The sequence below is a fragment of the Desmodus rotundus genome, chromosome 5 (genome assembly GCF_022682495.2).
Source record: "Desmodus rotundus isolate HL8 chromosome 5, HLdesRot8A.1, whole genome shotgun sequence".
In the NCBI taxonomy this organism is placed as follows: domain Eukaryota; kingdom Metazoa; phylum Chordata; class Mammalia; order Chiroptera; family Phyllostomidae; genus Desmodus; species Desmodus rotundus.
Window position 1 is genome coordinate 84742343 of NC_071391.1, and position 13979 is coordinate 84756321.

The window sequence follows — 13979 nt, forward strand, 5'->3', positions numbered from 1 at the left end:
TCATCCACACTGCCTACCCCTTCAGGGCATCTTTGCACTAATAACAACTCAGATTTGCTATTTGAGTTGACAACATTAGGTCCCAACATCATTTGCAATATGCTGGGGAGAAAGAGTAGAAAAAGCTTTCTGTTCCTCAATCACAAAGATCTTGGGGTCACACCAACTCAAGGCCTCAAGGGCTAAAAGAAATAACCCCTCTTCGTCTCCCTTTGAAAAGTCATTCTCTGCCCTAAAGGCGAACAGCACTAACCAGGACAGAGGGGAGGGGGAAGGGTGAGGAGTGGGAGAAGATGGAAATTACTAATCAAAGAAATAACCTTCTTATTTCGTGTTCTGGGCTTCAACTAACCAGAATCTACCCACTCAACACCTGATTGTTTCTCCCCTCTGTTTTCTGGAGGGGGCATCTAAGGAAGAGACATAAAAGAATTAAACATTTAAAAAAAGACAAAACATAGAAAACTATTAACATATAGGGTGGGGCAAAAGTAGGTTTACAGTTGTATGTGAAACAGTTTATTCTTTTTAAAAAGATTTTATTTATTTATTTTTAGAGAGAGGGAAAGGGAGAGGGAAAGAGAGGGAGAGAAACATCAGTGTGGGGTTGCCTTTTGCACACCCCCAACTGGAGACCCGGCCCTGCAACTCAGGCATGTGCCCTGACTGGGAATCAAACTGGGGACCTTTTGGTTCACAGGCCATCACTCAGACCACTGAGCCATACCAACCAGGGCTATTCTTGTATTATTTATTAATTATCGTATTATTTCCCATACAAACAAATGTAAACCTATTCTGCCCCACCCTGTATGCACTGAGGGAAAATTTGACTCTGCTTAATTTTTTTTTAAGTCCTCACCTTAACCTCACCCAAGGATATTTTTATTTATTGATTTTAGAGAAAGATGAAGGGGGAGAGAAAGGAGAAGAAGAGAGAGAGAGAGAAACACTGATTGGTTGACCAGGGATCAAACCCTCAACCTAGGTATGTGCCCTGACTGAAGACTGAACCAATAACCTTTTGCTGTACAGGATGATGCTCAGCCAACTGAGCCACTTGGCCAGGGTGACTCAGCCTAATTTTTGACATCATGTGAATCTAGCTAATAGATGTTTCTAATGATGACCTTGAAGCATTGTAAGATCCGTTGCCATAAGAAAAGGACACAACAGGTCTGCTGTGTCTTCCCCCAAGGGTCCCCAGTGAGGTAAAGGTCTGAGAGTACATGTGACAGCCTGGTGCATCCTCCAGTGGCTACTTGGAGTTCTCCGTGGTCATGGGGACTACTTGTTTCCATTCAGGGGATTTACTGCTTGCACCTTTCTCTGAAAATGCGTCATTCCCCACTCATCACAAGGTTTGGGGGGAAATGCAAAGTAGCTTCGTCTCCCCAAAGGTAGGAGTCCTTGATCTATTTCTTATGATAGGAAAGTTTACCTTTAAAATTTAAAACTATTTTCTAAATGAGGAGTTGGAATAAAATGAGTTGCAACATTCCATTAACACTCAATCAGAGTACTTAAAACACCACTACAACCTTCTTCCCGGGCATCTGTTAAACTCAAGTTTTATTGTAATTCAAAATACCCTCCTCAACTTCTGCCTGAGATTTTGAGGAAGGAGGGAAAGTGCAGAGATCCTTGGGGATGGGTCTAAATCTATTTACCTGGGCTTGGCTGGCTGCTGCACAGGACTTGGTCTCAGTGGAGTACGAGGAGAAGAAACATGAAAGGCCCTTCTTTCCCTTTCTATCCTGCTAGAGCCTGTATAATCTGAAGTTTAAGATCATCAGGAGCTTTGCAATCGAATCCTCCGATTTTAAGTCTCAGCTCTGATGTTTCATAGTTGTATTGTCTTGAGTAACACACTTCACCTTTCTGAGCCTGTTTTCTCATCTGCAGAAATGGGGGAAATAATAGCACTTTCATTAATAAGGTTGTTATAAGGATTAAATAAAATAACATGGGTAATGTGTTACGATTTGGAGTCAGTGCTCAGAATGAGTTATTATTCCCACTGTCTCCTTCCTGTAAGATCTCTTAGACCTGATGTACCCTCCTCTTCTACAAACTGAGCTCTGACTAGCTGCTACCAGTGGGAGGTATATGAATAAAAGAGGAGGTGAGGGAATAGGAAGACTGAGCAATGGAATTCCATCCGAAGGTCAACTCATCTATTCCCCTGTCTCCAATATGACCTCTCCCTAGAGTAAGGGCTCTTCTATTTTTAGGACCTGTCAAGAACTGATGTCCCAGCTTTCACTACCATACCCTTCAAGACAAAAAAGGAAAAAGAAATCACTACAAATATATGAACATTAAAGGGGGGTGGGAAGAGAGTGTTTTCTCTTGTAATTTTCCATCCTGCTTGTTTTTAGGCACTGCCATATCAAATCTCTGAACTGGGGATTCTCATCAGACTTTTGGGGCCCCAAGGACATGGCTTTGGCTATAAATGGTGCCAGTTTTGGTGGCAGAGCTGCTGCCACTTTATCTGGGCCCAATAAACCTTATCAAACTGCTGTGCAGCCAGCCCTTAGCGCTAAGTGGAAATGCTGGGAGCCCAATTCTGGCACTCAGCCCACAGCCTTGCCTGCCTTCCTCCTTTTTGTTACCTTCTCCACCTCTTAAATTCAGACATTAATCTCTCTTTAACACTTACTAACAAGGGCTAGGCTTTTTAATGGGCAGAGTTTATGAAGCAAGGGAGATTTTCACATAGAGTGAATATGGTATGGAGGTGGGGGAGTCCAGTACTATGGAGGAATTGTTCTTTCTCTCCCATTGTCTCCAGAGATTCTCTCTTTCTCTGATTTGAGGATTAATAGGAAATTAGGACCAAGGGCTAATTGTATGCTTCTCCTGCAACTGCACTTCGGAGGGGCTGGTACTGGAAGTGGACTGTGAGACAGCAACCTTCAGCAGGCACCGTCTAGGCTGAAACGCAGTCAGTTCAATAATTTTCTATTTCCCTGGTGAAGCATTCAGGAAGGTCTTTTCTCCTCTCCTTGCAGACCAATTTTCTTAACTTTCTTCAAATCCCTTTGCTCTTACAGACTGCGTAGACCTTAGCTAGAAAATCGTCTTTATTGTTAATCAAGAGGAATACCCAGGGCCTGGGCTTTCCTGTGCATCAGGTAGGTGTTGCAGTTCCGAGTGTGCTTCTCTGCCCTCTGCCGTCCTCTCCTTTTCCTTGATTCCCGCAGGTCCCAGCACTTTCCCTGGGCGCAGGAGACAGGAGAGATGCTTGCTGGGACGGAGTTCTTGTCCTTGGGACTACCCCATCAGCAGCTCTTGGGAACCCATATCAGCTCTGGTTTGTAAACTTTGCTGTCTGGCTTTTCGCAGCTGGAAGCAGTTCCCCCCCCCCCCCCCCCCCCCGTTAGTGGCTTCTGCCACCTTCCATGACCCTACAGTTTCTGTGGCCTGACTCTCCGTCTGGGGCAGTGCCAGAGGCACACATCCGGATGTGATTATATGTGAATCTTCAGGAAAACCTTTGACCCACCCGCGTGTCAGGGACAGAATGTGGAGACTCGGGACTCCGTGTTTGAAACCCGGCTTTCCTAAGACTGCATGACCTCAGGGGCCTGTTCAGATACCCCACCGCTACGCTTTTGAAGGTTAGTTGGCTACCACAGCCTGCACCTAGAAGAGCACTTCCCACCTCTTGATCCCTACTGTCGCCAAGTTCCAGGGAAAGGGAGAAGGGGGCTCTCCAAGGGGGGTTCCCCGCTACTGAGGAAGGGCAGATTTCTTCTGGTGCTCTACCCCTAGGTTAGTGATCTCCACTCTAAAGTGGAGCAGCCAGCTGAGAAGGGGAGGCACTTTGTGGGGTCGGGAGCTTCTGCAAGTTTTCACTGCCCCCTGTAGACTGCGTGGAACAGGGCACAGTTCTCGGAAACTGCTTCCAACCAGGTTCCTGGGGGGTTAAAGCCGAGGACGCGCTTAAGACTGAGAGGGACAAAAGTTTCTCTTAGGCTTCGACCTCAGTCCCCGGGGATGGCGACAGCTAAAATCGGGCGTCCATCTCCAGCGATGGATTCCCGTGGACCCTCTCTACTTGGTTTACCAGGACCCACAAATCCTGCGCCTGGAGACTTCTTGCAGTTCGTTTACTCAACGCCCAGAGGCACATCGCACCGGGAGGCACAGACGGCCTGAGCTTGGGCTGGGAAAGTGACCATCTAAAACCGATCTTCGGTGTACAGAGGATGCAGCCCTGAGCCCGGAGCAAAAGTGAAAGACGAGATGACACGCACTGAATTGGGGCAAACATTGGAGCCAGGGACAAAACTCCGCTCCTGGAGAAGCAGGGGAAACAAAACCCCCGTCCAGTGGAAATTAAAAACCTGGGAGCTGAAGCTGGGGCCTGCTTCCCGCACCTCAACTCCACTGCCGCCACTAAGGGTTCCGAGTCCCTGGCACTCTTCTCCATGAGCTCCTTCTTTCCTCTCCGCTTGGCCAGTGAGCTGCGGCCGCTGGAGCCCCAGCAGCAGCTAGATGTCAGGCGAAGCCTGGAGCGCTGCGCGCTGGGAAGGGAGGGGATGTGATGAGAGGGGAGGGAAGGGAAGGGGTGGGGCGGGGAGCGCGCGCCTGCTTGGCTAGTGCCCCGCGAGGGGGAGTCGGGGGAGCGGTGAGGGGAATAGGGGGGGTGTGTGGGCGGGCTGAGCCAGAGGACAAGGTGGGAGGGGGGAGAGAAGGGGGGGTAGCTGTGGGCAGGGAGCCCGGTTCAGCCGCCAGCACTAAAGATGGAGAGGCGCCGGGGCCTCGCAGGGGAGGGGGCTCGGCGTTGACGTGGGACACGGCGGAGGCGCCGAAGCCGGTGGTGATTTGCTAACCTCCCAGCAGAGAGGAGTTGAGGGCGATGAGAGCGGGTACTGCGAACTGCCGGGCGATGCCGCCGCTGCAGCCGTGATACCGAGAGCAACAGTTCTCCAGCAACACCCCTCCCCGACACTGGCACACCCCCTCTCCCCCCAGAGGCACGCGCACCCACCCCACAGCGCCCGGCTAGGCAGCGGTGAGTGGGGGACCGGGGAGGTGCGCACAGCCCAACCAAAGCCTCGAGCCGAGGCGCCCCTGGGTTGGAGAGGTCTGGGGGGCGCGTTCTCTCCGGCCACTCGGCCGCTGGGCTTGTGCCTGATTTTATTCGGCTTGTACCCTTTCTGCTGCTTGCAGCCGTTGCCACTACCAGTTGGGGGTCGGCTAGAACGAGGAGCCCCGACTGTCAGCTTGGGCTCAGCTGCCACCCCAACCCCTCCACTCCAGGGCACGGTTGGGGTGAGAGTTGGGGGCAGCGCAGTCTGCGGGGACTGAAGGCTGAAGCGGCAGGTTGGGGATCCGGAGGCTTTGTACCGCCTGCGGCCGGCGGAGGAGCCGGTGGGTGCTCATATGTATGCGGACCGGTGCGCGAGCGCAAGATAGGGTAGTGGTTTGTGTATTTATTCGCTGGCCGGCTGGGAAGCTAGAATTAGAGGATCACAAGAGTGGATCCGGGGGCGAAGGGGAGCAGGACTGGGACTTGCTTGGGTTTGTTTTTCTTTGAAAAACGCTGTGAGCGCCCCCTCCCTTTTTTTTCCTTCTTGATTGGACTTGATCCCTTCTTTTTAGGAGAGAGGGGCAGCCGTGGTGGAGCTCCAGAGGGTCTTCAGGGTTCCGGGCCCTCTTCGGCTCTCGGCGGGACTGGCCGTGACGCTGGAGCTCGCTGTGCGCTACCGGTCGCACTCGGTGGGTGCCTGGCTCTGCACCTGATGCATTCGGGATGCCTTTCCCACCCCGGTGCGCCGAGAAAACTCTCGCACAGCCCCTGAAACATTCCCGCCGGCGCTCGAAATGCGCAAGGTCTCGTTGGCCCGCGGACACACTGGAACGCCCAGGCGCACTCTGTACCGACTCACAAGCGGGTTCCCCGGAACTTGCGCACTGTGTCTGGGTCGGGCACGCCGGCTGCTTTGCGGCGCCGGCCTGAGGCCGGAGATCCTACCCGTGGCTCCCGGGGATCACGGCCCTGGGTCGGAGAGGGAGGGCCGGAGGATTTCTTCTAATCTTTTCTCCCGTAATTCTCGTTGGGGCTTTTGTGCTTCCCCTTCGCGGTGGGACGGGTCCGCCTCCTCGCCGCTCTTGCCTAGGCGCCCAGCCTGCCCCTACTCTTAGCTTTTCGCCTGGGTCTCTTTCGCTTTCCCTGTTCCCTAGTCCAGCTCCCTTTCCTTCTACCGTCAGGCTCCCCGGGAGAAGTCGCCTCTCTAAGTTTGCCGAAGTCATATCCAAGTCTCCGTGGGGGTGGCTGGCAAGTGGGGGTGTGTGAGAGAGCGATCGATCCTCGGAGCTGGAGCGAGTTACCGCCGGCTTTCTCCCGCGCCGCCCGGCTGGGCGCTGTTCGAATCGCCGGCGCTGAGCTGCGCGGGTAGGGGTGATGGCCGACCGAGGGCATCCTGATTTCCCTTAGGACCCAAGGGGTTTGCTTTTGGGAAGGAATCCAGGTAGCACAGCTTCCAGTCTTTCCATTGCTCCCTACTAGTTCTCCGAAACCCAGAAGTCTGCGGGAAAGCGTATAGTGGCAAGGCGGGGATGAATGGCCGTCCCACTCTTGGTGGTCTCAGTCCTCATACCAGGGTGGGCAGCAAAAGTGTCTTGATTAGCCATACTCTTACCCTTCTCTTACCCTTTTCTGCAAGAGATTTGTGGCTCTGGAATCCATGCGGCTCCTTCTGAGGGAAGAAGCAGGGAGCGTTGGGAGAGTGAGAAAGAACTCTTGCTCAGCTTTGCTCCTACTTAATTTCACTGCAGTATTGACCACAGCAAGACAGAGGCTGGGAGGGAACTGGGCCTGTGAGGTCTAACACTCTTCAAAAGGTTCAGGAGTCCCAGAGTCCTGTTATTGATCCTGAACTGCGCTCTGGGAGAGGCCTTTGTCTCTCAGCTCCGTCTTCCCCTCATACTGGTTGTAACTCACACCATAGATGCTTGTGCCAATATCACTTATAGTGCCTGGGAGCAACGTCCAGCATCAGTTGCTGCTCCTGGCCACAGGACTTGACCACTCCTGGGAGCCTGGGACACACTTGGAGGTCATGTTCCTAGCATGTACACTCCTGGCTGCAAGGGTGCCTATTTCTTATGCTCTCTCTTCCTAGATCCTCCATGACCTGTTCTTCTACATTTTACAGATCCTTCTGTCCACAGGGCACTTGTGGGCAGGACGGAAATGCACCCATGTGTTAACTGTGTCTCCCTCTCCGGTTGGTGTGTAAGCACATGAATGCACACACAGTTCAGATTTTGGATCACACATACAATAATTTCGCGGCAACTATGGGTGGAAGTGACCCAAGTTAATGTGTGGGTGATGTGTACGTGTTCCTGTTAGCGTCTAAAAGGGGGGCCAGGGTCTGTCAGCCCTTTGCCGTGCTGAGAAGAGTGGGGAGACAGAGACTGTGATGACATTGGCTGGTGGTGAGAGGATGGGCCTGGAGGAGGAGAGCCCTTGCTCATAGATTTCTGTGGGCCAGGGAGCAGGCTACTAGCCCAGCTAGGCTTGATTGTACTCCTGGGGCTACCAAGGAGTACAAGTACCAAGTGAAGCAGGGTTTAGAACAACTTCGTTTTGAAGATGAAGGTTGCTGCACAAGGGTCTGTGAGGGAAATTGAGTGCTTAAATTGACCGAAGGCAGGGGTTTAATGTTTACTAAGTCTCAGTAAGTGTTGGGCACTTCCTCATAATGTATTGGCCTTCCACAGGATTCCCCCTGCCCCCACTTTTAGACTTACAGAAAGGCGAGGACTCAGAAGACTCCCCTGTAATTTTCATTTTACTTCACCTAACAGTGAATTAGGCATAGGTAATGGCAGACAATTCTTTTTGCTCTTATTCGTGGGTTTGTAAAGGCAGACTCCCAGACTTCTAGGAAGCCCCCTTCCCTTCCATTAAAATCTCTAGGATTCTCTTGCTAACTGACTGAGGGCAGGGTGCTGTGGTATATTGCTCAAATTCTTGCTTTTAGGGACACTGACTAATTTACCTTTTGTTCTGTCATCTTGTTTTTCTCCTTCCCCTTTCTCCTCTCTAGCCTTTTCCATTGGCCCAGGAAACCCACCCTGCCCCACCACGCAGAGCCAGGAAGGAAAGAGAGCCTCATGCCTAAGCCGCGGGAAGCACCATGGATCTGACAAAGATGGGCATGATCCAGCTGCAGAACCCCAGCCACCCCACAGGGCTCCTGTGCAAGGCCAACCAGATGCGGCTGGCCGGGACACTGTGTGATGTGGTCATTATGGTGGACAGCCAGGAGTTCCATGCCCACCGGACTGTGCTGGCCTGCACCAGCAAGATGTTTGAGATCCTCTTCCACCGCAACAGCCAGCACTATACTCTGGACTTCCTCTCCCCAAAGACTTTTCAGCAGATTCTGGAGTACGCATACACGGCCACACTGCAAGCCAAGGCGGAGGACCTGGATGACCTGCTATATGCGGCCGAGATCTTGGAGATCGAGTACCTGGAGGAGCAGTGCCTGAAGATCCTGGAGACTATCCAGGCCACAGATGACAATGACACAGAGGCCACCATGGCGGACGGTGGGGCAGAGGAAGAAGAGGACCGCAAGGCTCGGTACCTCAAGAACATCTTCATCTCAAAGCATTCCAGTGAGGAGAGTGGTTATGCCAGTGTGGCTGCACACAGCCTCCCTGGGCCCATGGTGGACCAGAGCCCGTCAGTCTCCACCTCATTTGGTCTTTCAGCCATGAGTCCCACCAAGGCTGCAGTGGACAGTTTGATGACCATAGGACAGTCTCTCCTGCAGGGAACTCTTCAGCCACCTGCAGGGCATGAGGAGCAGACTATGACTGGGGGTGGGCGGCACCCTGGGGTGGCTGAGGTGAAGACAGAGATGATGCAGGTGGATGAGGTGCCCAGCCAGGACAGCCCTGGGACAGCTGAGTCTAGCATTTCAGGTGGGATGGGGGACAAGGTTGAGGAAAGGGGCAAAGAGGGGCCTGGGACCCCAACTCGGAGCAGTGTCATCACCAGTGCTAGGGAGCTGCACTATGGGCGTGAGGAGAGCACTGAGCAGCTGCCACCCCCAGCTGAGGTTGGCCAGGGTCCCCCAGGCCGACTAGAACACCCGGCGCCCACAGCTGAGAAACATCTGGGTATCTACTCTGTGCTGCCCAACCATAAGGCTGACTCTGTGTTGAACATGCCGTCTTCAGTGTCCTCTGGCCTCCACGTGCAGCCTGCTCTGGCTGTCTCCATGGACTTCAGCACCTATGGGGGTCTGCTGCCACAGGGCTTCATCCAGAGGGAGCTGTTCAACAAGTTGGGTGAGCTGGCTGTGGGCATGAAGTCAGAGAGTCGGACAATCGGGGAGCAGTGCAGTGTGTGTGGGGTGGAGCTTCCTGACAACGAGGCTGTGGAGCAACACAGGTAGGTCCTTCCCCGGTCCCACCTGACATCCAGGCCCAACCGCTGGCCCTGGCACCCTGCCTTTGTACCTGGCTGCTCCCGAGGCTTGGGGCCTGGCTTCCCTGTCCTCCCTGCTATTTGTACAATACCACTTCTTTCTAAGTCTTAGAGTTGGGGGTATGCTTTTTAAGTGTGGTAAGGGTGCTGGGATCTTTCCTAAGCATTGGGGAACCCATGGACCCAGCTTCTTGGTTCTCTTTCTGCTTTTGGACTCCCATTTGCTTGTTCTGCTGTTGGGTTTGTTCTCCTTTGGAGTGACTAATAAAGTGGATGGAGGGAGGAGAGAAAGTGGGATTGAGGATGAAGGTCTCCCACAGCCTAGATTTGGCCATGTTGCCAGGTTTCAGGTACCCAGGTTCCCATCAGTGGGGTCTTGACAAGGCAAGTCTGCTGCAGCTTCGGAGGGTGGGAGGGGCTGGTGCTGCTTAGACCACAAGAGCAGCTGCAGGTTCTGAACGAACATCATTCCTGGCAAACATTCATCACCAGGAACGTGACTTCCCCTCTTCTTTTTTACTCTTTTCCTTTAAACACATTCAGAAGCAGTTGATTTAAATTCAGGGGGGAAGGATGGACCTGCAGAGCCATATTCTTCTCCCATATTTGCCCATATTGAATTAAATGCCACTTCAGGTCAGCATTGGCATCCCTCTGGCCTTCGTCTTCTTCTATATGAAATAACCATCCACTGAGCTCTTATGGCACAGGTGGTAAACACAAGGCCCACGGGCCGAATCCAGCCCTCCACCTTGTTTTATCTGGCCCAGCACCTTGTTTCTACCCAGTGGCAGTGCCGAGCTCCCTTCTCCTTGCCCCTAGTTAAGGAGTAGTTATGTTTATACAGTCCTAAAATTACATTCTGCCCATTGAAGGCAACCTCAAGGCTGATGTGGCTCCCAGTGAAAATGAGTTTAACACCCCTGTCTTTTGGCATGTCTGGTTCAATACTTGTTTTACATGGAGTCACATTTTTGTTACACAACCCTGCGAGATAGGTGATGTCCTTTTTTTTTTTTTTTTTTTTTAACATGAGGAAATACTGAGACCAGGATCACAGAGAAAGCAGGAGTTGAGCTGGATTCAAAGTCAGGTTGTAACCCCATTGCATTTTGCTGAAGAGGATCGTGCCTGTAGAACAGAGGGCTTTAGAAATTGCTCATCAGAAGTGGAATAAATATGGACGGAATCAGTAGAGGGTTTGGTGTTTGCCTGTATCTGTCATAACAACACACCCATCATTTTACCCTCTAGTCCTTTGGTCAGATGAATAGTGTTGAGAAATCCAGTTTCTGTTATCAGTGTAATAACATTTCCTAGTATGTCGTTTTGGCTGATCTTGGGGGATTCTCCACTTTTGCACCCCTCTCTGTCTACCCCTTTCCTCCATTTCTCATTCGTATAGGAGAGGATGTATCTAAGTGTGTGAGGCAGAAGGGAGGCATCTGGAGATTTGTCTTGATTACTCCAAGCTGAGCCGGGACCTGCTCCGACAGTGCTTAATCGGTGGCTCTGAGACTGACTTACCTTGTGGAAAGTGCTGCTGAACTAAATGTAGCCGATTTTTTTCCTGGTGGGTGCGAAAAACAACCGCCACTAAGGTTTGTCTTGATGCTTGTACAGCTCAGAAATAGACTGAGGTTGTGTTTGTTTTTGCTCAGACTTTCCTAAAGAGGAAACCCCCTCCCCAAAGTCGAGCAGGTAGGTTTATCGTCTTCTCCGGATGTGAATTATATCAGTTATGAGCTCTGGGAAATGGGCTGTAGTGGAAAGTACATTTTTTCTGGCTCCCCCCAGGTTCTGATTGCTTCTCTTTACCTGAGAAAGCTACAAAAGTGATCACCCTCCAGCGGTTCTATGATCATCACCCTCCCATTCTGTGGGGCCTTCAGCCCTCTGGGGTGAGGCTGAGGGCTGGCTATGTGGTGTTCCACAGAGCAGGGGTGGTGAAACTGGAGCTCAGGGTAGTTATGTAACCTTTCCAAGCCTTGTTTTACACTCTTTAAAATGGAGGTCGTCAGCATGGTGGGGTGCTGAATTAATGAAATAATATCTATTGAGAAAAATCCCTAGAGCTGTGACTGGCACATAGTGAAAGTGGAGAACTAACCCTTCTGTCCCCCATCTTGTTTGGGTTTCATTTCAGCATAACCCCCATTGACTCCGAGTTCTAGTGTGTAGTGTCCACAGAGCTGCCTTCCACCACGGTTGTGTTGGCCATCGGGCTTTGCAGAGAATGTTTCTGTCTTTGTGGTCCTGGAACCCTTGGTGTCATGCTGTGGGCTGCTGATTTGGAGAACGTGCTTTTGACTGAGGGTGGAAAGTAAGCTGCTGCAGCCCAAGAAACTAGAGCCTGGGGCAGTGCCTTGGGTGGAAAGTTCTGAGGGTCTGAAAAAATCAAGGAGGGGACAAAATGTTCCTGTGCCTACTCGGCCCTCGGCCCTCGCTCAGACTGGCAGCCCCTTGGCCCCTGATCAGAAGCAGTTTGTGGGAGGCCTTTCTTCTCTCTCTCTCCCTCAAATCTCCTGGATTAAGGTGCTACTTACCTATTTCCTGCTGTTCGCTTTTCCTCCCTCCACATCCCAGCGACCAGTAAAAACAAAAAGCCAAAACAAAATAATCAGAGTTGGAGATTTTGACGTCAGGAGACTATGGAATTGGTTATAATGTAACAGTGATGAACATGATGAAATAACAGGCTATAGGTTTCATTTTTAAGCCCGTAGGCTAGAGTGTTGGTAGAGGCTAAGTGCCTCGTAGTTACTGCTGCTTTCTTGGGGAGCAGAAGGGCATGGAGAGGAAGGAAGGGGAGAGCACTGGGAAGCAATGCAGGAAGGAGAGTTAGTTATGGAATCCCATCAATAGGTTTCTTCATGACTGTTCTCCAAGCTGGCGAGAGAGGAGCCTGTAGGCACGACAGGTAGTGGGAATGAAACTTAGTCAAACCATGGTCCCTGCGGTGCACGTTGAGATGTAAAAGCAATGTCAAAGGTATTACGGATTGATGGAAAAACCAGTCAAAGACACTACTTGAGTAAATCAAATGGGACTTACTCACCTAAAGCAGAAGAAATCATAACAGTCAGAACACCTGATCAGTAGCGTTTTCCTGGTACATGGAGGAGCAAGCTCTGGACCCAAACACCTACCTGAGTAAGCCCACGTTATAGAAGATAATGACTGAGGGAAGGAGGATGATGTTGGGAGGGTCATCTTAAACTCCTGGAAGACTGGACTCTTCAGGCTCAGTCTCTCTTCTTTCCCTTTCTCTCTCTGAAAGGCTAGAGCACTTCTGCACACAAGCCTGTTTGGATCTACTGCTCTGGGGACCTGCTCAAATGGGCCAGGTACACCTTCTCATTCTCAGAGTTACATATGTGATAAGATTACAGGGAGCCAACCATATGGTCGACTTCAGTGTGAACGTAGTCCTCATTTATAGCCCTCTGTCTCTCTAGGCTCATACAGCCTGGTCATAATATATTCCTGAATTCAGTGCTACAGGATCAGAGTGGGGTCTGGTTTCCCAGGAGCTTTGGGTCTTCTACAGACAAACCCTTAGAACAGCTGCAGTGTGTGTCCTGCACACACAGAGTAAGACCTCTTGCCTGGTTCTTGCCTGGATGCTCAGGAACCATAAGGAGCGGTCCTGGCCAGCTCCTTGGACCCAGTCTGAGCCATGTAGTTTAGATGTCCGAGTTCTGCCTGGCCCTTTGCCTTGGCCTCCTCAGGTGGCCACTTGCCCTGTTTTCAGTGGTTGACTATGTAGAGGGCCAATAGCCACTGACCTTGATTTTGGCCATTTTTGAGAGTTTAGGAGTTGCCCTGAACTCTTGGTCCCTCTTCATCATTCTGCCAGCGTTAGGCATCTGTGAGGCCAAACCAAATTCTGTCAGGAAATGAGTATGCTGTGGAATCACGTTAGCAACAGCAATAATATTACTTACGCCTTTTATCAGTTGTAGCACTTTCTCCTTTGCAGAGCATCTTTAGTGACTTTATCTTTCTTAATCTCACATCCTCCCCAAAGGGGATACAGGCCCGTCATTCCGTATTTGTGATTCTGAAGCCTGAAAAGCTTTGAAAGCTGATAGGTTCTGTGTAAGTTGGCAGCAAACTCGGTTAGTGACAAAACCTGATCTGAACTGATGTGAGGCTATATTTATCCTATGTATTTTGAATATTCATATGTTTTGCTGCAGAAATATTAATGTGTTTGATTACAGAGTGCTTCTTTAGACTCCTGTGGAACTGGGCAAACACTATCAGCCCCATAGTTCCTTTCTAAAACATGAACATTTTGGATTTCTGAAGCACCCCAGGGTTTTGGATAAGGGATTGTGGGCCATTATCAGCCCCAATTTACAGATGAGGAAAATGAGCTTTGAAGCCATTAAGTGATGTTGTTTAAGGTCACATAGTTATAAATGGATAGGACCAGGAACTCAGCTCGCCTTCTAGTTCACAGCTCTGGGTGCGCCACGCCAGGCCATATAAGAACATGTGCATTGCC

At 51.0% G+C, this 13979-nt stretch overlaps 1 protein-coding gene across 4 annotated transcripts in view; it reads left to right on the forward strand.

Moving 5' to 3' along the window:
- Nucleotides 1–3538: 3538 nt before the first annotated feature.
- ZBTB16 (zinc finger and BTB domain containing 16) overlaps nucleotides 3539–13979 on the forward strand; it is a 203351-nt gene continuing 192910 nt past the window's right edge. Inside the window, exons 1-3 of one of the 4 annotated variants that reach the window (XM_053924522.2) lie at nucleotides 4692–5026; nucleotides 5617–5733; nucleotides 8073–9430. In XM_053924522.2, coding sequence (XP_053780497.1) covers nucleotides 8163–9430 — 1268 coding nt within the window. In that variant the 5' untranslated portion in view covers nucleotides 4692–5026; nucleotides 5617–5733; nucleotides 8073–8162. The other 3 variants (XM_053924524.2, XM_024570825.4, XM_053924523.2) reach the window with 3 other exon arrangements.